The sequence below is a fragment of the Cyberlindnera jadinii genome, assembly GCF_001661405.1.
Source record: "Cyberlindnera jadinii NRRL Y-1542 unplaced genomic scaffold CYBJAscaffold_16, whole genome shotgun sequence".
Lineage (NCBI taxonomy): Eukaryota > Fungi > Ascomycota > Saccharomycetes > Phaffomycetales > Wickerhamomycetaceae > Williopsis > Williopsis jadinii.
In genome coordinates, this window is record NW_017963667.1 from 135,112 (window position 1) to 159,482 (window position 24,371).

Here is a 24,371-nt window from a genome sequence, read left to right on the forward strand (position 1 = left end):
TACGTGTTCACTCCTTCGGCCAAACACAAACACACACACACAAAAAAATCACACCGCTTGGACGCGCGCGCTTTTCAGTACGAAGAACTTCTCTTCTCCGTTCCCTCTCCCGCTTGAATAACTTGGTGTTAGTACCATCAACCGTATACGTCTTGTATCTTGAGTAGAATACGATGGCGAAGTCCAAGTCTCATCAGAAGGGTAAAGGGCCCGAGGAGGCCAAAGCCGCTGCGACCCCAGCTGCTGTTGCTGAGGGACAGGACCCCGTTGAGAAGTTTGAGTACCAGAATGGGTCGATGCGTCCATTCTTGTTGACGACGCCTTCTAAGGAGCTGAGCACGATCCGCTCCGCGTCCACGGTGAAGGACAAGGTGTACCTGGTGCTGCTTGCCGCTGTGGGTCTCCTGGTCAGACTCAGAAGCATCGCGTCGCCAGACTCGGTTGTGTTTGACGAAGTGCATTTCGGTGGGTTTGCCAAAAAGTACATCAAGGGGACGTTCTTCCTTGACGTTCACCCACCTCTGGTTAAGATGATGTACGCAGGGATTGCGTCGTTGGCCGGGTTCAAAGGCGATTTTGATTTCGAAAAGATTGGTGACGTTTACCCTGAGTCGACCCCCTATGTCGTCATGCGCTCCTTCCCTGCTTTGCTCGGTGTCGGGACTGCAATCTTGGTGTTCTTGACTTTGAAGGCCTCTGGTGTGAGACCAACCATCGCGTTCTTGGCTGCGTTGATGTTCATTGTGGAGAACTCCTACGTGACAATCTCGAGATTCATCCTGTTGGACTCCCCATTGATCTTCTTTATCGCCGCTGCAGTGTATGGCTACAAGAGACTTCAAAATGAGGTTCCATACAACTACAAGTGGTACAGGGCATTGATTTCCACTTCTGTCGCATTAGGATTGGCTGCGTCTTCCAAGTGGTCTGGTCTTTTCACCGTTGCGTGGATCGGATTGCTCAACGTTTTTGACTTGTGGTTTATCCTCGGTGATTTGACCGTTCCGGTTTGTAAGACCGTCAAACAGGCCAGTATTAGAGGTTCCTTCCTCCTTGGTATTCCATTCTTGCTCTACCTTATGTTCTTCGCTATCCACTTCAACCTGCTGAATAAGGAGGGTGATGGCTCTGCCTTCATGTCATCCGCTTTCAGAGCATCTTTGGAGGGTAACAAGATCCCAAAGAACATCCAGGAGAACGTTGGTGTTGGTTCCTTGGTTACAATCCGCCATATCGCCACCCAAGGTGGCTATCTACACTCTCATGATAGTTTGTACGAAACTGGTTCTAAGCAACAACAGGTTACGCTCTATCCACATTTGGATAGCAACAACGTTTGGGAAGTTGAACTCTACAACGTTTCTGAAGCTCCAACCTCCTTTGAACAGATCCACGATGGTACTAAGATTAGATTGAAACATCACATTACGAAGAAGCGTCTCCACTCTCATGACCACAAGCCTCCAGTCTCTGAACATCAAGACTGGCAAAAGGAGGTGTCTGGTTATGGTTATGACGGATTTGGTGGTGATCCAAATGATGACTTCGTCGTTGAGATTCAAAAGAAATACACAGAGGATGTCGATGCTCAAGGTGATTTGAAAGCGTTGAAATCTGTTTTCAGATTGCGTCATGCCATGACAGGTTGTTATTTGTTCTCCCATGATGCGAAATTACCAGAGTGGGGGTTCAAGCAACAAGAAGTCACTTGTGCTACTCAAGGTGTTGTCCCTAAATCGCTCTGGTACATTGAAACTAACGAGAATAAGTTCCTTCCAGCAGATGCTAAGAGAGTTAACTACCCTGTACTTTCTTTGTGGGATAAATTTGTTGAGTCTCACAAGAGAATGTGGAACATCAACAAGAATTTGAACGCTCCTCATGCTTGGGAATCAAGTCCACATACTTGGCCATTCTTGACCCGTGGTATCAACTATTGGGGTAGTGCAACCAGTCAAGTCCACTTCATGGGTAATGCCCCAATATGGTGGGCCACTTCTGTTATAATCTTTGGCTTTAGCGTGTACGTTGTTGTTGAAGTTCTGAAATGGCATTTGGGTGTTGCAGTGGCAAGTGATAAACACGTGTTCAACTTCAACATTCAGATCTTCCAGTTCATTGTTGGCTGGGCCGTCCATTACTTCCCATCGTTCTTCATGGGTCGTCAAATGTTCCTACACCACTACTTACCAGCTTACTACTTTGGTATTCTGGCCCTTGCTCAGTTCTTGGATATCTTGGTTTCGTACGTCTTCTCTAAGACTAAACCTCTCGGTTACTCCGTTTCAATTGTGTTGTTACTTGTTGCAGCTAGATTCTTTGTCTTCTACAGCCCATTGATTTATGGAACTAATGGATGGACCAAGGAGACATGTGAAGCTGCAAAACTCCTATCAACATGGGACTTTGACTGTAACAAGTACAGATGATGACATATCTTTCACAGATCTACTAAAAGAAAGGAAACATACAAAAAAAAAAATCAGACAGAAACGTACATATTTGACATCTCTACATTGTAGACTCAAGGCTCAATCTTTAAGAAGCAGTACGAGTGACCTTATCTGCTCTTCAAGTTGGACATCCGTGGGCACGTTATCAACCTGTTTCAAACGAGTGATGTCTTGTACAATGTCTGATCGTAGTTGGCTAGCTTGTTTTGCGTATTCTTGTAGTTCCTTGTAAAGTTCTTCATTGGCAGATTGTAGCTTTTCAAGTTGATCTTCTAATTTAAGCATGTTATCTTCCTTAAGTGATATAAGGTGACTTGATGCTATCGTTATTGGTGTAAGCTCATTGATTCTACAAACAACGATAAATGTTAGTATTCTGGAAATGAACAATAAAGCAGACATGGTGGTAAACAACAACTTACGGCACCTGTGGGTCATCGCCATTGTTCTTTCTCTCCTGAGCTTTCGCTATCAGGTCATCCAATTCGTTTAGTTTGTTCTCAATATCTCTCTCCTCAAAGATGGACCTGAACTCCTTTACAGTGTTATCTCTCCACGAATCAATCAACTGTTGTTTTACCTTATCAACAAGATCTTTACCGTTGGGCGTACACACCAGGTTTGGGTAGCATGAGTACACGTTCTCGTCCGTGAGTACCTTCTGCGACTCTTCAAGAGCCTTCAAACACACTTGCTCTAGTCTCTTGAATCTTATGTGATCAGTGGTCCCTGCCATCGCTCAGTCAACCGTATAATGAACATTCATACGAAGTGTATGATTCGTGATATCCTTTGTTTACATTTCTACACAGGACTTTCACCACAGACCATTCATCCGGACACCACAACACCTGCACACCAACATAAACCCGGACACCCAGAAATCAGCCTTCGCGAACTCGTCTGCCAAAGTGTGGTGATTCCCTTCGGTGGCAGCCAGACGGTGGAGCGTATACTCAAAGCAACAGAACAAATACAAACAAGCGTTACGATTACACCAGACGGAAGGAAAGAATCAACGAAGAGCACAAGCCATGTCTGATCCTGAGAGTCTGATTAAATCTGTAAGTTGTTCTGTAAAGAAAGCCAGGAGGCTGACGATGCCATCACTCCTTGCCCAGTGTTTTGGAGTAATGGCCTGAAGTTTTGCCACGATAGCTCCACTATAAGATGGAGCACATGGCCTCTAAGACTCTACTAACGCATGGTATCAGGCAGAGAAGAAGCTCAATTCCAAAGGTGGTTTCTTCTCCAGTGTGTTTGGCGGCGATTCATACAAATTCGAAGAGGCGTCCGACCTCTTCATACAGGCCGCTAATCAGTACAAGCTGAAGAAACAAGGAACATTGGCTGGCGGTGCATTTGAGAAAGCCGCCGAAGCTCAAATCAAAGGTGGAAACCAGGACGAAGCTGCTAATACACTTGTTGATGCATTCAAATCCTACAAGCAGGAGGACCCTGCTAAAGCTGTCAAATGTTTAGAACAGGCGATTGGATTCTTCACGGCAAGAGGTCAGTTCCGTAGAGCTGCAAACTATAAGATGGATCTGGGCCAGGTGTACGAAGAGGAGTTGATGGACTTCCCAAAGGCCATTGAGTCGTTCCAAGACGCTGGCGATTGGTTTGAAAGTGACTCTGCACAGGCCTTGGCCAGTAAGGCATTTTTGAAATGTGCTGATACAAGTGCATTGCAAGGTGAGTACGTCAAGGCAAATGAAGTGTACAAGAAGGTTGCAAACAACGCATTGTCGAATAATCTATCCAGATGGAGTCTGAAAGACTACTTTGTTAAGATTGTCCTGTGTTATCTCGCTGCAGATGACAGAGTTGCGGCAATGAAGTACCTCGAGGAGGCATCCACCATGGACCGTAGTTTCACAACAACAAAGGAGTACAAGTTGATGCAAGACATAATCGAGGCTGTGCAAGATGGTGATCCTCAAAAGTTCTCTGATGTGGTGTTTGAATATGACCAGTTCAACAAGCTTGACAACTGGAGAACATCAATTCTGTTAAAGATCAAGGAGGCAATCATCTCTGCAGATGACGACTTGCTCTGATGCTCTGATTTGCTCTGATGCTCTGATTGAAGTTCTTGCCATGTTGATCATTTCTCTCTAGTGTTTTCGTTTTATGTAACTTTTGGGCATTCAATGCTCCGTATACCATCTAAGCGTTAGCTGTAGGTGTGTGATATCGTTAGAGAATCCTCAGTGATTTCTAGCGGACTAAAGCTGTGATTATGGAACCAGATAATGCCAATGACCCTAGCACCCACTAGGCTAAGTCCAGCATAAACTAGGCAACCTTCACAATCTGCTCAACCAGAGCCATTTGCTTTACATCATTGGACATGATGCAAAGGTGGACGGTGGTCAGTCTTCCTACTTGCAGCTTTTTATATACCGCATACATACAGACATGCGCCCTGCTCCAAAGAGGTATATAAAAATTTTTCACCAGGTCGAGCCCGTAGAATGTGTTAGCTGGTGATAGGAACTGAGGTGGAAGCTACTTGGTTGAATGATCCATGTATGGATAATACCTTGTAGCCTGATGGAGAAAAGATAAAAACGCTGGAGACAATAGACGCAAGAGCCCGAGGACTCCAGGACCAAGGACTCCAGGACCAAGTACTCCAGAACCACGGACCCTTGATGACATTCCCATATTCTTTGCTGAACCAACACAACTTCCAGCCCTGTGATACTCAAGGTGGATCCTCAACAGCTCAACGTAATGCTGTGGTAAGACTTCCTCTGTCGTGTGCTGCCTACGTTGCTATATTGTACCACGTAAGAGATACATTAGAAGGTGGGAGAAAGCCCATAGCCAATCAATGGACTAAGCTGCAAAAGGGTCTAGCTTTCCTCATTACACACTGCAACGTACAAACCACACAGGACAAGGAACAAAGGTGATTACCTGACCTTTTCCAACCTCTTGATTGGCCATGATGTGCACAACCGTGGAGAATGATTTGTAATTAGGGTCTTTTATACACCATTGGAATTGCGTTGTAGTCCTAGCTGCTGTGCTACACCCCAATTATGCTGGACTAGACCCTGTGTCCTGAGTCCATTTTCTGCATAGTGCATTGGGGCAACGCATACGCACGACGCTGAATATTCACAACTGAAATCTCGGCGATCAAAATCTCCTTTGTATTGCATGAGTCGATTGCAGGTTAGCTGCAGTTGTTGTGAGCTATTAACATGCTTATTTGGCCTAGACAGTTGAAGCATTTCACTTGCTTGTAGTGGTGACTGATTTGCTCATGTTCTGAAGCTTTGAGGACTACAAGGTCGTTTCCACTTGCTACTACGGAGTCACGGAACAGAATGTATTTGGTTGTGTGACGAGCTTTGTGGGGCCTAGTAGTTGCTGGCATAGCTAACAGGTAAGCTGCGTTCACCTCCATGTATATGATTTAACAGCCAGCCCTGTGATTGAAATGAACTTGATCCCTACACATTCACGCAATATCGATATGTAGCAGCTAATGGTAATGCCATGGGAAATATGAGCAAGGCCGATTTATGCTGCACCTGATTGGATTGTAAATCTTATGTGTTGAACTAACACCGTATAATTCAAATGCAAGTCCAGGGACATTAGTACCTCTAATTACAGCTAATCTGCAAGATTTGTGATTCTCTTTGGATCCTGGCATACAGGCACCCTTTATGGTTGGAACATGAGGCCCTGAGGCTATGTATCTGAAATCGCTCAGAGAGACACTTCAACAGACTTATTCTTCCTCCGATTACTCCCGTTGTGCGTCCTCGGTATTGCGCTGTTCATCCATCCTTTGGATCAGAATTGTTATTTAACTCCCACTTCATACGTATATGATCTACATCGTGCATCCTCAATTACTCAGGTTGTAGTCAGTTGAAGAGATTTCGAATACAGCCAATACTCGGAATGCTTTAAGGTGGTATTGCACCGCCTGCACAATAACTGGCCACTCCTCACCAATCAATACCATCAAGTCCAAGCAAGCATTCATGAAGGCAATGTCCATGACGAGCTAATTTGTTGATTGGATAGAGAGATCCCAACAAAAGGGTTGTATAGAAGAGTACGATGAAGTGCACAAGCTGGCCGGAGTCATTAAAGGCTCCTTTATGCAACAAACATCTCAGGAGACAACGTCTATATGCCGTTGTTATGGAGACATAAAAAAATTTGCAAGGCATCTCTATATCAGATTAATCAGTTCAATACTAGGTAAAAGGAAAAGTACTAATCGTAGTATAATAGAGTTTGGCATTCACACCTGTCCACTTCTGCCCGTGTTCACTACTGTTGAGTATACGCCCGCTGATGATTCCCTAGTCCATAGGCACCCAATACCCTCCAATTAAAACAAGACGGGACTGGTTGTAACACAGTCTCCAAATAACACGTTGATGCTTCAAGCAACAAGATAAATGATGTATCAGATGTATTCACTTAGAGCGTGCAAATGTGTACGTGGCTCCAGACCCTAGACCGAGTGGAAGAAGCACGCATTGCGTGTTCACGGCACCACGGACCTTGGGGTCTAGAGCCCTCCCCTCAGGTAAAACAGAATTATGCACACTTCCGCCAAAGGCGTTAAGGTTATCTTTTCCATCGTACGTTCGGAAATTTCAACGGCCATGCATGATTCAGCCAATAGGAGAAAAGGCAACGAGTTTAAACCTCCAACTGGGGCATGAGCGAGCCTCAGGTCCTGCAGAATCGAGGCGTCAGTACTCACAATTAGTAATATGTACTCTGCATCTAGTTGAACAAGCTTTTTTTTTGCTTGTCTAGTGAGATGTGTCGTCTCTTGGCAGAAATGCTGTATATCTTTGCCATATCCAAAGCTTGGATACGACGGGTAGTTTGTCCAGTATTGGCTTGCGAAGGTTCTCTTTGATTATCCACGAGAATGCTCACATTCGCTTGAAGCACTGTGCTGTTATACCGCATGCTGATTGTAGATCGTTATCAGATGTGCTAAACCTCAGCAGCTGTTGTCGGTATGGTAGTGCAGGGATCTTTCTTCCATAACATGAGCATTTAAGGTTATGTAAGAAAGTGGAATTCTCTAGTTAATATGCATGTCGACTGTTTCGTACAGCCAGGTACATAAGGGACTGGAAAATCTTTTCACTTTCATACAGAGTAGTACTGCGAGACGAAAGCAGGGAGAAGGTTATCAGATTGATCTGAATCCCATAGAGAGACTTGGATATAAATACAGGACACATTGCTGTGTTATTGCTTTATCTTTTGCCAGGGAAAATGTCTGTTCTGCTTTGTATCGTCTCGAGAAACCAACAGAGTCAACCAATATGAAACTGAATTACCAATTGGTGGCTTTTTCTCTATTGTCCCTGCCATTGGCGTCAGCTGGTGATGGCTACAAGCACTACTCTGAGGATGAGCTTATTGTTCAGTCCTGTAGACCTGCGTTGAAGGCAATGTTCTGTCCAGGTGATACAAAGAGAGCATACAAGTGTGTTTGTAAAACTCCACAAGGTCTCGGTTCTTGGTTGAATTGTATCTATGACCACTCGTCCGTCTACGACGAGAAAATGGACGAGTTCGTCATTGAGTACTGTAAGGAGAACGCCAATAAGACTTACACACGTCAACAGCTCCAGAAGCAATATGACAACGCTACTGAGTATATGGTTGACCCAAGTACTATTGATGGTTTCAACAGTAGTGCTATTTCGTACGTTCCAGTGCAGTGGAACAAGAAGTCCTTCAAAATCGGTTACGACTCATACACTGCTAGATACAAGAATGAAGACTGGGGTATGTGGATGGGTTCTGGTTTGATTGGATTCTGGGGCTTGATGGTGTTACTTGGAGGTATCTACAACGTTTTGAACAGAACTGTTTTCATTGCAGGTAACTTGAAGTCACACCCAGTCAACTTGATTAGAAGATATATTTCGATGTCTCCTACGCTCGGCAGAAAACATTCCAAGCCAGCTACTTTCCTCAAGTACTTTGGAGGTTACATTCCTTTGAGAATTGAATCAATTGTGATCTTCATATACACCGTGCTTATCATTATCTTCTCTGCCGTTGGCTACACTTTTGTCGAAAACCACGTCATCTGGCCAAATAAGACCATTCAAATCTCAAGATACGTCGGTGACAGAACTGGTATTATTGTGAACTTTACCTTCTTGCTGAGTTTCCTCTTTGCTGGCAGAAACAACTTCCTCATTTGGATTACAGGGTGGAGTCAGAGCACATTCTTGACCTTCCACAAGTGGACCTCCAGAGTGAACTTCTTGTTGGTTGTTGCACATGCTGGTGCTTATCACCTCAACTCCGACAGAATGGGCAAGTTGACCTCTCGTTATAAGACTCCATGGATGCGTTGGGGTGCCGTCGCAGTGGTCTGTGCAGGTGTAATCATGTTCCAAGCCAGCTATGCCTTCAGAAGAACTCAGTATGAGGTCTTCTTACTGCTCCACATTGCCCTGGTTGTGTTTTTCCTTATCGGAACATGGATCCATCTTAGAAAGTTCGAGTATCAAATGTTCGCCTACACTATGGCTGCTGTCTGGTGTTTCGACCGTTTCATCAGAATTGTTAGATTGTCCTATTTCGGTGTTCAAAAAGCACAGGTCACTGTTGTTTCTGATGAAGTTTTGAAGGTTGTCGTTCCACGTCATAAGCTGTGGAAGGGCTTCCCAGGATCGTACGGTTATCTTCACTACTTGACACCAAAAACTTTCTGGCAATCCCACCCTTTCACCTGTATCGACTGTGACGAAGGTACTGTTACCTTTATCACCAAGATCAAAGGTGGTGTTACTTCTGTTATCTACAACCGTGTGATCAAGAATGCCAACAACACTGACACGATCCCAATTCTTCTCGAAGGTCCATACGGCGAACAAAAGCCATTGCACAAATTCTCCACTGCTCTGTACTACACAGGTTCCACCGGTGTCTCTTCGTCATACGCTTATATCAGAGACTGTGCTCGCAGAGGAGTGCAGCAGCATGTCAAGTTCTACTGGGTCATCAGAAACTGGAACTCTCTTGATTGGTTCTACGATGAGCTTCTCGAGCTGAAGAAGACCAACGCCGAGGTCATCATCTATGTCAGTGATCCATCTTCCTCTCACGGCACAAGACACCTCAGTGGTCACTCATCCGAGGCCTCTTCAGGGGATGAATCCGAGAAGAACGAATCTCACGATGACGAGGACAAGGGCAACTCGATGCCACCAAAGGAGCTTTCCTTCATCCAGTTCAGAATGGGCAGACCAAACATGGAAGAGATTGTTGCTAAGGATCTACAAGAGGCCAACGGCCATACCGCCGTTGTTGCTTGCGGACACAGCAGCATGGTTGATGACATCAGATACGCTGTTTCCAACAACTTGGACGTCACCAACGGTAGAGTGGAGTACATCGAGGATCTCCAGGTCTGGTGAGTCGTTATTTATGGTATATACATTTCAATTAATTATTCTTTTGCATTATTCTTGCCCGTATGAGGTCTGATGTTGTGTGAGGACTGAGGCTCTGAGTGAGGCTCTGACTTTAGCGGGTGTGGTGCTGTTAAGAAGCCGTGTTACGCCGGCCTAAGCATCACCGGCCTAAGAACCACCGGCCTAAGAACCACCGGCCTAAGAACCACAGGCCATAGAACCACCATATCGAACACGAAACAGCATGGGAAACCAGCACTGAAATGGACGCAATTCGATTCTCACAAACCCACCTTTAGGCACTGCGCACCGAGTACTACGGCTATCGCAAACATACACCACGAAATTCCCACTGACTCATCGTCTTGTACGCCTAACGATCACAGCGTTAGGCAATCCCATTGACATCATCAGGCCCGTCCCACTGCTGAGCTCCACGAAAACTTGTATTAGCGCAACATCAGCAGGTACGTCATAAGCGTGATTTGATGTCTCTAAAGCAGTCAATTCATATAGAACACACACACACAGCACTCAGTATAAGCAATTGATACAACACCGACTGCTTAAAACCAAGATTGCTCGTTCTTTAATCTCCCCATCTCTTTACTCCTCCCTCCAATGGCTCTTCTTCACCAACCGGGTGTTTATTGTTTCTGCCCGCACACCCCTGCCTACAGCGCCAGCCTACAGCGCCAGTGGGTCCCCAGCGTGCATCTACCGATAATTACTTTGTGACTCAGAGTTCGTTTTTGTGGTTTTTTTTTGCGATGACCGCCGCCGTATAAATTTTTTCTTCTTTTATCAGTGGTACAAAGAGCGAAAGAAAAAAAAATTTCGATCGTCTGCTCTTCTCTCCCACAATTTGAGAAAAACACAACAACAAGGAGCTTTCTTCTTTAATAGGGCGCTTAAGTTAAACTTGGTTGCTATGTTGTTAAGACGCTCAGGTTTGAATGCTACGAAGAGGGCAATTGCCTCTGCGCCAAGATTGCGCTCTGCCGCCGCCGCTGTCAGCGGAGCCGCCGCCAGAGTGTCAGTGGTGAACAGCAACAACAATGGAAGAAGCAGAACTTCCAGAAGAGGATTGACCACCACGGCGGCATTGAGAGCCGACACTGCACAGCAGGCCGCTACGTATGCTGGAGCCGGTATTCTTTCTGGCTTCAGTGATGAGAATGCACATCAACTCGTTGATGTGTCCAAGGTGCTCATCATTGGATCTGGTGGTTTGTCCATTGGCCAGGCTGGTGAATTCGATTACTCCGGTTCCCAGGCCATCAAGGCATTGAAGGAGGCGGACAAGAAGACAATTCTTATCAACCCGAACATTGCCACCAATCAGACGTCTCATGCGCTTGCTGATGAAATCTACTACTTGCCAGTTACCGCTGAGTACATTACTTACATCATTGAGAGGGAAAAACCAGATGGTATCCTGTTGACCTTTGGTGGTCAAACAGGTTTGAACGTTGGTGTCCAGTTGGACAAGATGGGTATCTTTGACAGATACAACATCAAGGTTTTGGGTACCCCAATCAAGACTTTGGAGACATCTGAAGATCGTGACTTGTTTGCCCAGGCTTTGAACGAGATTAACATCCCAATCGCCGAGTCCATTGCCGTTGACACTGTTGATGATGCATTGAAGGCTGCCGAAAACGTTGGTTACCCAATCATTGTTAGATCTGCGTATGCATTGGGTGGTTTGGGATCTGGTTTCGCAAACAACGCCGACGAGTTGAGAAACTTGGCCTCCCAATCTTTATCCCTTGCTCCACAGATCCTGGTTGAGAAGTCTTTGAAAGGCTGGAAGGAGGTTGAATACGAGGTTGTTAGAGATCGTGTCGGAAACTGTATCACTGTGTGTAACATGGAGAACTTCGACCCATTGGGTATCCACACTGGTGATTCTATCGTTGTTGCTCCTTCTCAAACTTTGTCCGACGAGGAGTACCACATGTTGAGATCTGCGGCTATTAAGATCATTAGACACTTGGGTGTTGTCGGTGAATGTAACGTCCAATATGCTTTGCAACCAGATGGATTAGATTACCGTGTCATTGAAGTCAACGCCAGATTATCCAGATCTTCTGCTTTGGCATCCAAGGCGACTGGTTACCCATTGGCTTACACTGCTGCCAAGATTGCTCTTGGTTACACTTTGCCAGAGTTGCCAAACCCAGTGACGAAAACTACATCTGCTAACTTTGAACCTTCATTGGATTACATGGTTACCAAGATCCCAAGATGGGATTTGTCTAAATTCCAACACGTTAAGAGAGATATTGGTTCCTCTATGAAATCTGTTGGTGAGGTTATGGCCATCGGTCGTAACTTTGAGGAGTCCTTCCAAAAGGCCATCCGTCAAATTGACTCTTCTTTCATCGGTTTCCAAGGTGCTGAGTTTGAAAACTTGGATGAGGCACTTGCTGAGCCAACTGACCGTCGTTGGTTGGCTGTTGGACAAGCTTTGTTGCATGAGAACTACACTGTTGACAGAGTCCATGAATTGACCAAGATCGACAAATGGTTCTTGTACAAGTTGCAAAACATTGTTGACATGCAAAAAGAATTGGAGGGTATTGGTTCTTTGTTTGGTTTGAACAGAGACGTCATCTCTAGAGCTAAGAAGTTGGGTTTCTCTGATAAGCAGATCGCTTTGGCTGTTGGCTCTACCGAGTTGGAAGTTAGAGCTAGAAGAAAAAACTTTGGTATTTTGCCATTTGTTAAGAAAATTGATACTTTGGCTGCTGAGTTCCCTGCCTCCACCAACTATCTTTACACTACATACAATGCTACTGAGCACGATGTCAAGTTTGATGAGTTTGGTACTTTGGTTTTGGGTTCCGGTGTCTACCGTATCGGTTCCTCTGTGGAATTTGACTGGTGTGCTGTTTCCACTGCCAGAGCTTTGAGAGAGAATGGCAAGAAGACCATCATGATCAACTATAACCCAGAAACCGTCTCTACCGATTTCGACGAAGTTGACAGATTGTACTTTGAAGAACTTTCCTTTGAAAGAGTTTTAGATATATATGAATTGGAGAACTCCAAGGGTGTTGTTGTTTCTGTTGGTGGTCAACTGCCACAGAACATTGCTCTTTCCCTTCAAGAGAATGGTGCTAAGATTTTGGGTACAGACCCAAGAGACATTGACAAGGCTGAAGACCGTCACAAATTCTCTTCTATCTTGGATTCTATTGGAATTGATCAACCAGCATGGAAAGAATTGAGTTCTGTTCAAGCTGCAGAGGAATTCGCCGCTAAGGTTGGTTTCCCAGTTTTGGTTCGTCCATCGTATGTGTTGTCCGGTGCTGCCATGTCTGTCATTAGAGATGCTTCTCAATTGGAGGACAAGTTGGGTAATGCTGCCAAGGTTTCTCCAGACCACCCTGTTGTTATTTCCAAGTTCATTGAAGGTGCCCAAGAGATTGATATTGATGCTGTTGCTTCTAAGGGTGAAGTTCTTGTCCACGCTGTCTCTGAGCACGTTGAGAATGCTGGTATTCACTCCGGTGATGCAACATTAGTGTTGCCTCCACAGAACTTGTCTCCAGCTGTTATGGCCAGATTGAAAGACATTACTGATAAGGTTGCTAAGGCTTGGAACATTACTGGTCCGTTCAACATGCAGATCATCAAGCATGATGTTGAGTCTAACCCTGACCACCCAGAGTTGAAGGTTATTGAATGTAACATTAGAGCTTCCAGATCTTTCCCATTCGTCTCCAAGGTCTTGGGTACAAACTTCATCAACGTTGCTGTCAAGGCACTTTTGGGTAAGGAGGTTGCTCCACAAGATTTGATGTCTGTTAAGCGTGACTATGTTGCCACCAAGGTTCCACAATTCTCCTTCACTCGTTTGGCCGGTGCCGACCCATTCTTGGGTGTTGATATGGCCTCCACCGGTGAAATTGCAGCATTTGGTAAGGATACCATTGAGGCATACTGGACTGCTTTGCAAGCCGTCATGAACTTCAAGTTGCCACTTCCACCATCCGGTCTGTTATTCGGTGGTGATTTGACCAAAGAGTTTTTGGGTGATGTTGCTAAGACCATTGCCCCATTAGGTTACAAGTACTACACTGCCTCCGCAGAGGTTGCCCAGTACTTGAAAGAACGTTTACCAGAGGGTTACGAGGTTGAAGTTATCGAATTCCCAAAGACGGACAAGCGTGCCTTGCGTGAAGTGTTCCAAAAGTACGACATCAAGGGTGTCTTCAACTTGGCTCGTGCTAGAGCTGAGGACTTGCTGGATGAGGACTACATCATGCGTCGTAACGCTATTGACTTTGGTATTCCACTGTTCAACGAGCCACAAACTTCTCTGTTGTTTGCTACTGCTTTGAAGGAGAAGCTTCACACCAAACTCGACCAACTCGAAGAGGATAAAGTTGTGATTCCAGCTGAGGTTCGTCGCTGGAGTGACTTCATCGGTGGTAAGCAAGTTTAATTCAACAGATTTGTTTGTAAATATCATATATAAAAAACCACGGAATATTAATTAGTCTAGAACGAAAATATAATGAAAAATGTGTAGCTTATGATACTTTTTATTTTACAAGATCAGTTATATAATTTACACCCTAAGCATTGTCTAAAAGGTAGTTTGTTGCTGCCTCCAAGTTCCACTTTTCCCTTTCAAGCGCAGCAAGTGCTTCATCCTTAGAGAATCCCATACCTGTGAGCTCCTGGATGGCAAGCGAACGAGGCGTGGTTGCAATTCTTGGTGGTACATGGACCTGTGTGGTCTTGTTTGTGGAAATATGGGATGCCTGAGGCACAGGAGAAGCAACAGTAGGTGCGCTCAGCTGTGGTTGATTGCCGAAACCAGCAAAGATCTGCTCCCATTCGTCATTATCCTGTGATCCCTGTTGGGCAGGTACAGCACCCTGTTGATCAGAGACTTGTCCTTGAGCAACATCCGATCTGTAAAAATTGGAATCTTCAAGTTCGTCAAAGTGTTGATCGTCCAAATCTTCATCATCACCCTCCTTAGCTTCCTCAAGATCGTCGAAATCAAAGTCATCGTTCGCAGCTGGTGGCACAGCAATAGGCGCAGCTGGAGCAGCAGTTACAGAAGTTGCAACAGGAACAACATTTGTTGGGGTTGACTGTGGCAATGATTCAGAGGTCTCATGGAACTCATCTTCAGAGTCACTTTCATCAATTTCAAGTTCCTTTATTGGTGGGAATTCTTCTTCTGTGGATTTCGGTGCCACTTCTGTTGCGGCAGCTTGAGGAGCTTCCTCATTCTCTTCCTCCTCAGCCGCTGGGACTAAGTCATCAAAGTCAGTATTTTCAGTTGAGGCAACAGTTTTAGCAGGCTCAGTAACATCAACTGGATTCTGGGTAATAGTTTCAACCTCTGATGTACCTTCAAGAGAGCCAGGCAAAGGATAAGCTCCCTTAAGAACTGGCTCCTCATCAACGTTGGCAGGTTTTTGAGCCTCGACGATCTCAAAAGACCCAGCACCAGAGCTTGGATCATCTGCAGCAGTACCCACATTACCGGATTGTTCAGAGTTATAGTCTTTACTCAAGACATTCTCAGCTAAAGCAGGTTCTTCCTTGATTGGTTCAGTAACTGCAGTCTCTTCAATATCATCACCACGCACAGACTGTGGAGCATTGTTTTGAACCGATGAGGTAATAGACTCCTGTTTCTCAATTTCCAAGTGAGATGGGTAAGGAACGTCTTGGTCAGAAGTAACAGATCTTGTTTGATCAGTGGTTGCACCAACAGGTGAGCTGAACTGGGTGTTAGCCTCATCATTTTGTGTATCACCACCAATTGAACCGGCAGCAGCACCCAAGGCAACCGCTGTGACAGCACCAGTAGCGGCACCGCCGATGATAGCAGCAGTATTACCGGATGGTTGCTTTGAAGTACCCTCTGGAGAAACAACGTCTTCAGCAACACTTGCAAAGCCGGTTGTTGCATCATTGATTTGCTTTTCCGTAAACTGTTGAACTCTTTGAGCATATTCAAATTGTTGTTCTTGCAATTGCTCTTCTGCAGCTTGGAATTGTGCTTGTCTTTGTTGCAGATCAACAAACAATTTCTGAACTCGTTCCTCCTCTTGTTGAATTGCAGCTTCATTCTGCTCTTGTTGTTGCTTTCTGAGTTGTAACTCTTGATCCTTTGCTTGGTATTCGGAATCGAATTGCTGTTGATATTCAACAAATGATTGTTGCTTATCATCGAGTTCCTTCTTAAGGGAATCCAACTCAAGCTGCTTATCAGAATATGACTTATGTTGAGTTTCAAGCTCCGCAGCAGCAGCCAACAATGCTGCAATCTCAGCCTTGATTCCATTAGATGTAATCTGAGCCACATTAACCTGTTCCGAGTTGATCGAAGCTAAACTCTTTGACTGTTTCAACTCCACTTGTGTCTTTTCCAATTGTTGTGTTGCCTCTGCTTGTTCAGCATGTAAAGAGGCTAGACGTTCTTTCAAAGACTCGTTACTCTGATGTGACTCTTCGAGTTCAGCTTGTAACGTTTGGAGTTGAGTATGAACCTGATTGAACTGAGCCTCAGCAACAGATGTTTCTTGTCTCAACTTTTCATTTTCTTGTTTTGCCGCAGTCAATGCAGTTTCAACTTGACCAGTTTGCGCAACTTCTTGTTCATAAGCACTTCTAAGCCTTGCCAATTTCGACTCAATATCAGTCTTCAATGCTGTAATTCTAGCCAGTTCATTTTGAGCCTTTGTACGCTTTTCGTGAATCTGAGTAGTTTGAGTAGTAAGGGAACCGATTTGGTTTGACAAGTTTGCCATATCGGTTGTGGCCTTTGACAACTGACCAGAAATCTCTGGGTTCGAATCTGCAAGCAAGTCATTGTTCACATTCTTATTGTTGCTCTTGAACAAACCAGCACCTGAAGAGAGCGCTGCACCTGCAAGCCCTGCAGCTCCTGCGATACCAGCACCAGCCAACATAGCGGTCCCTGAAATTCCTGAGCCTGCTGCAGATACAAACCCTGAACTAGCTGATGCAGCAGCTTGGGTTGGCTGTTCAAAAGTAGATGCTGACTTCTGTTGAACGTTACCAAACGCCTGTTGAGTTGTCGAAGAAGCTGGTACTTGAGATCCAACAGGAGACGTGATAACTGGCGCAACGATAGGCGCTACAACAGGAGCATTAGAAGTTGAACTTGTAACTGGCGACGCCTCTTTGTTTTGTGCTTGAAGATTTTGCCCAAAAGATGAAGATGGAACGAATTGTCTTTGGGAGTTTGTACCGATAGGAGTATAGTTAACGGTGGAGTTGGAGACATTTCTAGAATCCATTGTACCAGCTGGGCTTGGTGAGGAGAATGCGTCGTTCAAATCAACTAAATCACTCAAAGCGGATGGTTTTGTATCTCTTGATGGGATGCGTGGGATTGGCTTATCTGCTTGCTGTTGTTGCTGTTGTTGTTGTTGTTGAACAGCAGGGTGTGTTGATGGTAGCAGAGAGTCCGGGATAATCTCTGGAAGTTCACAGCCTGCAATCTTCTTTTGAACCAAAAACATTGCAATGGCAAATTCATCCTTTGTAAACTGACCAGTGTTATGAATATCCGCCAAATCCCAAACCGTCGCTAAGACATCCTGTGGGAGCTTTGAGGTCATCAAAAACGGAGCCACATCATTGGGACCCAAAACACCTTGAGAGTTCTTGTCCAATCCTTCAAAGATGTTATCAAACTGTGCCTTTTTCTGAGGAGTAATTGTCCAATCACTAGAGGCATTTGCAAAAGAGGATGGGACCCTCGAAACGGATGGTCTTTGAGAACCTGTAGTTTGAGGGCTGAAAGTTTGACTCTGTGGTAAAGATGGGGAGCCGGTACCGCTTATAGCTGGCGATTGGAAGAATTTGACCTGATCCCATGTTGATTGTGGGATCGACTGCGGCAATTGCTTGATAGCACCTTGAATAGAACCTTGGATCAAATACATCGCAATGACAAATTCATCTCTCGTCAACTGACCTCTATTGGTACGATCCGCCAAAGCCCAGATCTGACCAAGAACATTCGTTGGCAATTTGGCCTTCAAGAAGATCCCTCTTGCCTGATCACCAGAAATCACCCCGGATGGGGCATTTCTTGCAAACAGTTGAACAAACTTGGAGATATCGTGATTGGTCAATGGCGGCAACCCGTTCACGCCCTGCTGTGGTGTCTGTTGAGGAAATTGTGCCTGCTGCTGCTGCGGTGGTTGAAACTTGGCCAGTGGACCGGCAATATCGATAAGCGCCCGATCAGGTTTGGCACCGCTCTGGACGTGGCCAATAAGTCTAAGCGCAACGTTGAACCCAAACTGTGTCAAGTAACCCAGGTTGGTAGGGTCCGCTAATTGCCAAATCTCTCCCAAAATCATTGGCGCTAACCCACTCTTCTCAAAAGTTGCCCGGGCATCTTCACCGACAACCACCCCTGTGCCGTCCTTATCCAGCTCACGGAAAAGGGAGTCGTATTGTCTCTGCTCTTCAGCGGTAAATGGCTGTCTAAGTGTTCTGAGTTGATCGCTCATTTGTTTACTTTAAATAGCAAAGGCGAGAGAAGCAAAAGTACACAAAAACAGTGAAAGAAAGGGGGAAACCACTAAAGTAATTGGATTTTATCGTTGATTGTTCTGATTTTGTGTGTGTGTTTTTATTTGCTTTCCTGGTAAAGAAAAGAATATAAAGGAAAAACAAAAAAAGGGGTGTGGGCGGCTAACTCTGTGCGGTTTTTGTGGTTTTTGTGGTTTTTGTGGTTTGTTTTTCTGAACTCTAAACTCGCGGGTTTATTGACCCGTGAGGGCAAATGGCAGACTGATGTGTAAATTCCAACCTGTGTATGTTGAAGATGATTCCTTTCCATGGTTATCTTAGAACCGGGACAGAGGTGTCAATTGGGTTTTGCAGTGCCGGTGATTGCCCTAGTGAGCTGTGTAAGGATAAATGAGACTTAGAAAAATCAACTGCTTTGTTTTCGTTGCTTTGCTTGTAATTGCAGCTTATCTTGGGTTTGCAGATGTTCAGGTACAGAATGACAAGCTGGTACACTTCACGGTGTTCTTTATCCTGACGACAATGTTCTACTGGTTATTCGACGCCCAGAGCACCAGGACCATAAGGAACCTGACCGTGGTAGTGTGTACTCTAGGCGGTGGCGTAATATCTGAGTTCATCCAGGGGCTCCTGCCTTACAGAACATTCGACTTGTGGGATATCGCATGCAACGTTGGCGGGTCGTTACTTGCTGTTGTCCTATCCGTTGTCTACCATAAGAAGATCCTAGAGAAGAAAAGACAACAGAGATATGAGCAATTGCGCAGTTCAATACCCCAGGAGCCCGAGGATGTGAACTTTGACATGGATGTCGAGAGTCGCCCGAGTAGAAACGACCTGAGCAGATTCACGAGCACAGAGGATGTTTCCCAGATTGGAGACTCAATTAGAGAGAACAATAAAGACGTTGAGTTGGATCATTTAGGCGTTGATTGAAAGAGTTATATATATATTTTGAAAGAGCAAATACACACATGTGCGTATTCCCTCGTGTTCACCCTATTTACAGCAGACGGTGTTGTCTTCATCTGAGTTTGATATAAGCTCTATGGAGCATAGCGGCCTTGTGCATCTGTAGTCTCTTGTCGTAACCAGAGCTCTTGCCTTCGTAAGCAGAAATGATCTCTTCACCGAGTCTCACAGCAAAGTCCTTGCTTCTTCTCTTTTCGGAACCTTCAATAATCCAGAGGAATGCCCTTCTATTACGCTGTCTCTCGTTCAATGGCACAGGGACAGTGAGGTTCTTAGCAACACGGGTCTTATACGTCTTGAGCTCCATCAACGGACCCAGCTGGTCCAGAGTCTTCTTCAACACCTCAACAGGGTCTTCTCTGAGTTGCAATCTCACAATATACAGCGCCCTTGTCATTATTCTCTCAGCCTTGGCCTTCTTACCGTCTTTCATGATCATATTTGTACAGTGCTGGACCACTGAGTCAATCTTCTGTGGGATAGGCTTCCCTTGCAGACTTTCAAACTTGGCCAGCTGCTCAGAATTTGGCTCAAACTTCTCCTGGACAAGCTGTTGCATGTGAGGTGATTCGAAATCTGGAACACCTTCTGATTGATAACGTGCTTTCAGTTCCTTAACTGCGTTGAGCCAGCTCTCGGTGTCCTCATCCTGTGAAGTGTTCTTGATGGTGGATTGAAATCTCAGTCCCAATCCACTCGACACAGCCCTCAAAGGTCTAGCCAGCGATACAGTGGAAACTCGTAATGTCGTTACAGATCTAAACATCTGGCCTCTTTTGACGGTCGTTTCCCTCTTCTGTGTGGTTCTCGTCCGCTGCTGTGTTGAATTTTTTTCATCTGCTTGGACCGCCCAAGTGGGCGAATGAAGAAGAAAAAACACACACATATATATGGTTTTGAGCCCGTGCGCTACCGGTGATTGTCCCACACCAAAGGGAAGGGTAACTACCACAGAGAAGAGTCAAAACAAAGGCACGCGCACACATACAAGCTGCTCATTGGACATCCAAAACATAGTGTACTTGGAGGTGAAAGAACGTGCTCATAGGTGGTCATTGAGCTACAGTCATGAGTGAAGTCACAGGTGAGTAGATGCTTGCCAGGAACGGAGAGGAATGATCATTGTATACTAACCGAGGTACGAAGCTGATGGTGCAGCCTTGATGCTATTACAGGATATCATTAAAGAGAAGAGGTTTGTTGTGAAGAACTCTGCAGTGAAGTGGAGTGATGCTGTTCCGCTGATTCAGCAAAGGATAGACTTTGTACTCGATTCCATCTATGGCGAACCGGCTGCCGGCTTATTAGCGTCAGGCTCACTGGGACACGATGATACCGCACATGGAGTGCTGTGTACTCTGAGGTCACGGATCATCTCCAACATCGAGAAGAGATTTGTCGAAAGTCCACCTTTCACAGTGCTACGGTTGGCCGAAGTGCTTTTAGACCCGAAGGAGACGTATAGTACAGCTTTGAAGTTCCTTCGTGCATTATACACCATTACCTCGGTCACGTCTACGCATTCAACATTCCCCCTAGACGACGCTACAGAAACCGAAGATACCATTGCTAACGGTACGGTGGTTCAGCAATCACTAACGGGCGACGATTCACAGACTGTGCTGCTGACCAAAATTGATTGGCTCACTCAGGAAGATATTGAGGAAGTTGGGAGTGAAAATTATATGGTTTTTGAAGAACAAGCAGAACTAGTTGTTGATGATCCTGATCGAGACCAAGATCCAGAGCTGGCGGGATTGAAGACTGAAGACGATTACAAGAAGAGGAAAGTTGATGGCGAATCGCACGACCAGTCGACACCAGAGAAGAAGCACAAGCTATCCAAAGAAGAGTCCACTGAGCCCGAGAATGGTATTGCACTAGTTGAAGCGATACCAGATGATCATAGCACAATAGTTACACAGGATGACAACGTATACACAGACCATTCAGAGCAGCCACGCACAACGTCACCAGAGGATAACATGGACCTTGATGGTATCGCAGGGGAGAACTCTTTATAATACAACACTTGAATAATAAGTGATTTCAAACGTTTAATTGCGTACTAATATATACAGACTTCAACAAAAAGACACATAAAAAAGGCTTGTATAAAAATGTAGAGAGCTTCATCCAAAAGACAACATCAAGAACCCCTCGTTATACATATTTACTTCACCTTTCTCTTTTGTCTTCTGTTTTCCTTCTTCTTCATATTCCTCCTCTTCCTCTTCTAAAACATCCTCTCCACCCCATCCGCATTCACCATCACAACACACACACAGATGAAAAGGAAGAACGACAAGTCTACATCCTATGGCACATTTCATTTCTCTGTTATTGTTCTTTGTAATGGAAGAGAAAAGCTGTGTGTTATATGATGATCTGTTCAAGTTAAATGACATGATGATTCTGTTGAAAGGATGAAGAATTGGAAAAGGGTACAACAAAAAAGGAAATAATTTATGAGGTCGTTGCAAGCATGAATATGACAATGGATTTATGTTTATTTGTTCTTTTCTTTTTCTATCTTCCTTCAAAGATAAATCACCATCTCATCATGGAGGTGTCGTTTCTCATTCTGTTGTAGTCAAGCAAGTCCTCAATTTGACCGGTACCTGCAACGGCGATGTCTTGATCCCACAAGTTGGCTTGGGCCCATGCCTTGATGGCAGCAGAGTCAACCTTGTCAATCTTGGCAAAAGCCTCTTCGAGAGAAGCTCTTCTACCAGAGACAACGATTTGGGAACCAATGGATTGGTTGACGGCAGCTTGTGAGTCCAAAGCAAAGGCAAGCTTGTTCTTCAACAATTGCTTACCTCTGGCAATCTCGGTGTCAGTGATGGAGATGGAGAGTCTGTTCCACTCCTTCAACAAGAAGTGGACAAAGTCATCGATTTGACCAATGTTTGTGATGAAGAATTGAGCACCAAACAAACCGGCACCCTTGTAGGAGAGGGAGAAGTGGGAGTAGGTATCAGCCAAGTGGTTTTCGTTAACAACACCGTTCAATTTAACACCCAAGTTCTTAGCAATTGGCTCGTGGTAGTTGTAGGAACCAAAGATCTCAGCAGCAACCTTGGCAACGTAGAAATCTGGAGAGTTGACGGCGGCACCCTTTTGAGCAAGGGCGATCCAAGCACCTGGCAAGGTGTCGTCTCTCAATCTAACCTCAGAACCCAAGAACTTTGGAGCAGCAACCTTTGGAGCAATGCCGGATGGGATGGACAACTTCTTCTCAACCAAATCAACAATGGCTGCGTGGTCAACGTTACCAGTGGCAACGACAACGGCGTTGCTGCTGACGTAGTTGTCCTTGTGGAACTTAGCCAAGTCGCTGGTGATCAAGTCAGAGATGGTCTCGGAGGTACCTCTCTTTGGCAAGGCCAATGGCGTGTTTTGGAAAGCAGTGTTGTGCAAGTGTTCCAAGGCCTTCTCGCCAAACTGGGTCTCTTCAAAAGTTGCAACCTCCTGGGCAAGGGACTCACGGTACTTGGAGACGGTGGCATCGTTCAACTCAAAGGACGCAACCTTGGAGTTCAAGAATTCAACAGCATCGGATAGCGAAGAGGACGAGCCTTGGACAAGGTAGGATGAGTACTCTCTCTCGGTGTTGGCGGAGAAGACGAGTCCCTTCTTAGCAGCCTCGGCGGTGTTCTCACCAACAACAGCCTTGTTCAGCAAGTTGGAGGCACCGTTGTTCCACGCATTCTCAGCAGTGGAACCGGCACCGTAGTAGAGACCAATGGACGCAGAGGTGGCTGCTGGGTTGGACTCCGTAGCGATGGTCACACCGTTCTGAAGAGACGTGTACTGGGTCTTTCCAGAGGAGGTGGCAAAGGTACGCTTGAGGACAGCACTCTTGGTGACAGAGCTTCTGATAGCAGAGAGCATGGTGTATCAGTGTGTGGAAATGAGTATGTTGATGTGAAACTACAAAGAGTAGGAATCTCTCTCCATTTCACTTTTCCAGTACAATTTCTCGCAGAAAGGTTTTCGGTTTTTTCCCACCTTCCTCCCTCGTCCCTAAACGCACCAAATTGCTCGACAGCCAATGAAAGACGCGGAATTGCGAATTTTTGTGTAATGTTTACCTGTGTTTTGTTTTTTGTGTGTTTGGGTGTAGCGTTTTGCTGCCAATTTTTGTGCCGTGACAGTAAGAATGGGAGGGTTTGCGAGAGCGCAGACGCTCGTAACCACGATAGGGACACGTATGAGTGATTGGTATGGGACACATAGGTATGAGTGCGATGCGCCATCGGCCAGAGGAAAATTTCTATCTAGAGGACTTGAGATGGAGCTGTGTCTGTTCTCCACGCCATTTGACGTTCCCATTGGTTGGCTTTCCCCATCGGCTCGAATGTTCAGACCTGGTATTTGTGCAAAGAGATCAGTTTCCGTGCTGAGTAGACGGTTTGTGAGACCCATCTCGCTGAAGCCGAACTTTGAGAAGTTCAAGCTCACGAGTGAACCACCGGGACATATCGTTGGTGACGTTAACGATCCGGTGCCCACCCAAGAGGCAGATTTCTACCACAGTGTATACCACTGGAGTTATGAGCGTATAGTTGCTGTTACAATGGTACCACTAGCGGTCCTGCCTTTCGTCTCTGGTACGAGTTATCCGTTGCTGGATACCCTGTTGTCGACCTTGATCTTAGTGCATTCGAACGCCGGATTCCAGTCCTGTATCATTGATTACATTCCAAAGAGAATCTACGGAGTCTGGCACACATACGCAATGAGACTACTAGCGTTTGGTACGTGTGTTGGTCTCTATGGTGTCTATGAACTCGAGACCAAAGACGAAGGTATCACCACCTTGTTAAAGAAACTGTGGACAGAGCCTAAGGCAAGACCAATCTCGTACTTTGGCTATTGATCATGAACCGACCAAAGCCTTGAATGCTCATTTGTTCGTTATTTATTCTTACCGGTATTGGCTTAGACCTTT

General features: G+C 45.4%; 8 protein-coding genes across 8 annotated transcripts; 5 read left to right on the forward strand and 3 right to left on the reverse strand.

The window, feature by feature from the left end:
- Positions 1-173: 173 nt before the first annotated feature.
- Positions 174-10,297, forward strand: PMT1 (dolichyl-phosphate-mannose-protein mannosyltransferase PMT1; the record flags this gene model as incomplete). Its single annotated transcript, XM_020216938.1, has 6 exons — positions 174-373; positions 413-1,987; positions 2,021-2,084; positions 2,106-2,163; positions 2,194-2,419; positions 10,192-10,297. 6 exons carry the CDS (start codon positions 174-176, stop codon positions 10,295-10,297), a joined length of 2,229 nt encoding a protein of 742 aa, XP_020068550.1.
- Positions 10,298-10,662: 365 nt separating this feature from the next.
- On the forward strand, positions 10,663-14,414 carry CPA2 (carbamoyl-phosphate synthase (glutamine-hydrolyzing) CPA2). The gene has a single exon (XM_020215735.1). It carries the CDS (start codon positions 10,824-10,826, stop codon positions 14,346-14,348), a length of 3,525 nt encoding a protein of 1,174 aa, XP_020068551.1. The 5' UTR covers positions 10,663-10,823; the 3' UTR covers positions 14,349-14,414.
- A 67-nt stretch (positions 14,415-14,481) lies between these two features.
- Positions 14,482-18,552, reverse strand: EDE1 (Ede1p; the record flags this gene model as incomplete). The annotated part of the gene is made up of 1 exon (XM_020213441.1): positions 14,482-18,552. The coding sequence occupies exon 1, from the start codon at positions 18,418-18,420 to the stop codon at positions 14,482-14,484; it is 3,939 nt and encodes a 1,312-aa protein (XP_020068552.1). The 5' UTR covers positions 18,421-18,552.
- A 125-nt stretch (positions 18,553-18,677) lies between these two features.
- On the forward strand, positions 18,678-19,508 carry CYBJADRAFT_169362 (uncharacterized protein). Its single transcript, XM_020215736.1, has one exon. The coding sequence runs from the start codon at positions 18,833-18,835 to the stop codon at positions 19,376-19,378; it is 546 nt and encodes a 181-aa protein (XP_020068553.1). The 5' UTR covers positions 18,678-18,832; the 3' UTR covers positions 19,379-19,508.
- RSM7 (mitochondrial 37S ribosomal protein uS7m) lies at positions 19,467-20,180 on the reverse strand (the record flags this gene model as incomplete). The annotated part of the gene is made up of 1 exon (XM_020212988.1): positions 19,467-20,180. The coding sequence occupies one exon, from the start codon at positions 20,178-20,180 to the stop codon at positions 19,467-19,469; it is 714 nt and encodes a 237-aa protein (XP_020068554.1).
- Positions 20,181-20,400: 220 nt separating this feature from the next.
- CYBJADRAFT_186633 (uncharacterized protein) lies at positions 20,401-21,666 on the forward strand. Its single transcript, XM_020217227.1, has 2 exons — positions 20,401-20,498; positions 20,561-21,666. Exons 1-2 carry the CDS (start codon positions 20,483-20,485, stop codon positions 21,436-21,438), a joined length of 894 nt encoding a protein of 297 aa, XP_020068555.1. The 5' UTR covers positions 20,401-20,482; the 3' UTR covers positions 21,439-21,666.
- Positions 21,667-21,701: 35 nt separating this feature from the next.
- On the reverse strand, positions 21,702-23,445 carry COR1 (ubiquinol--cytochrome-c reductase subunit COR1). The gene has a single exon (XM_020217658.1). It carries the CDS (start codon positions 23,309-23,311, stop codon positions 21,965-21,967), a length of 1,347 nt encoding a protein of 448 aa, XP_020068556.1. The 5' UTR covers positions 23,312-23,445; the 3' UTR covers positions 21,702-21,964.
- A 332-nt stretch (positions 23,446-23,777) lies between these two features.
- Positions 23,778-24,299, forward strand: CYBJADRAFT_131389 (CybS family protein; the record flags this gene model as incomplete). The annotated part of the gene is made up of 1 exon (XM_020212983.1): positions 23,778-24,299. The coding sequence occupies one exon, from the start codon at positions 23,778-23,780 to the stop codon at positions 24,297-24,299; it is 522 nt and encodes a 173-aa protein (XP_020068557.1).
- Positions 24,300-24,371: the final 72 nt, after the last annotated feature.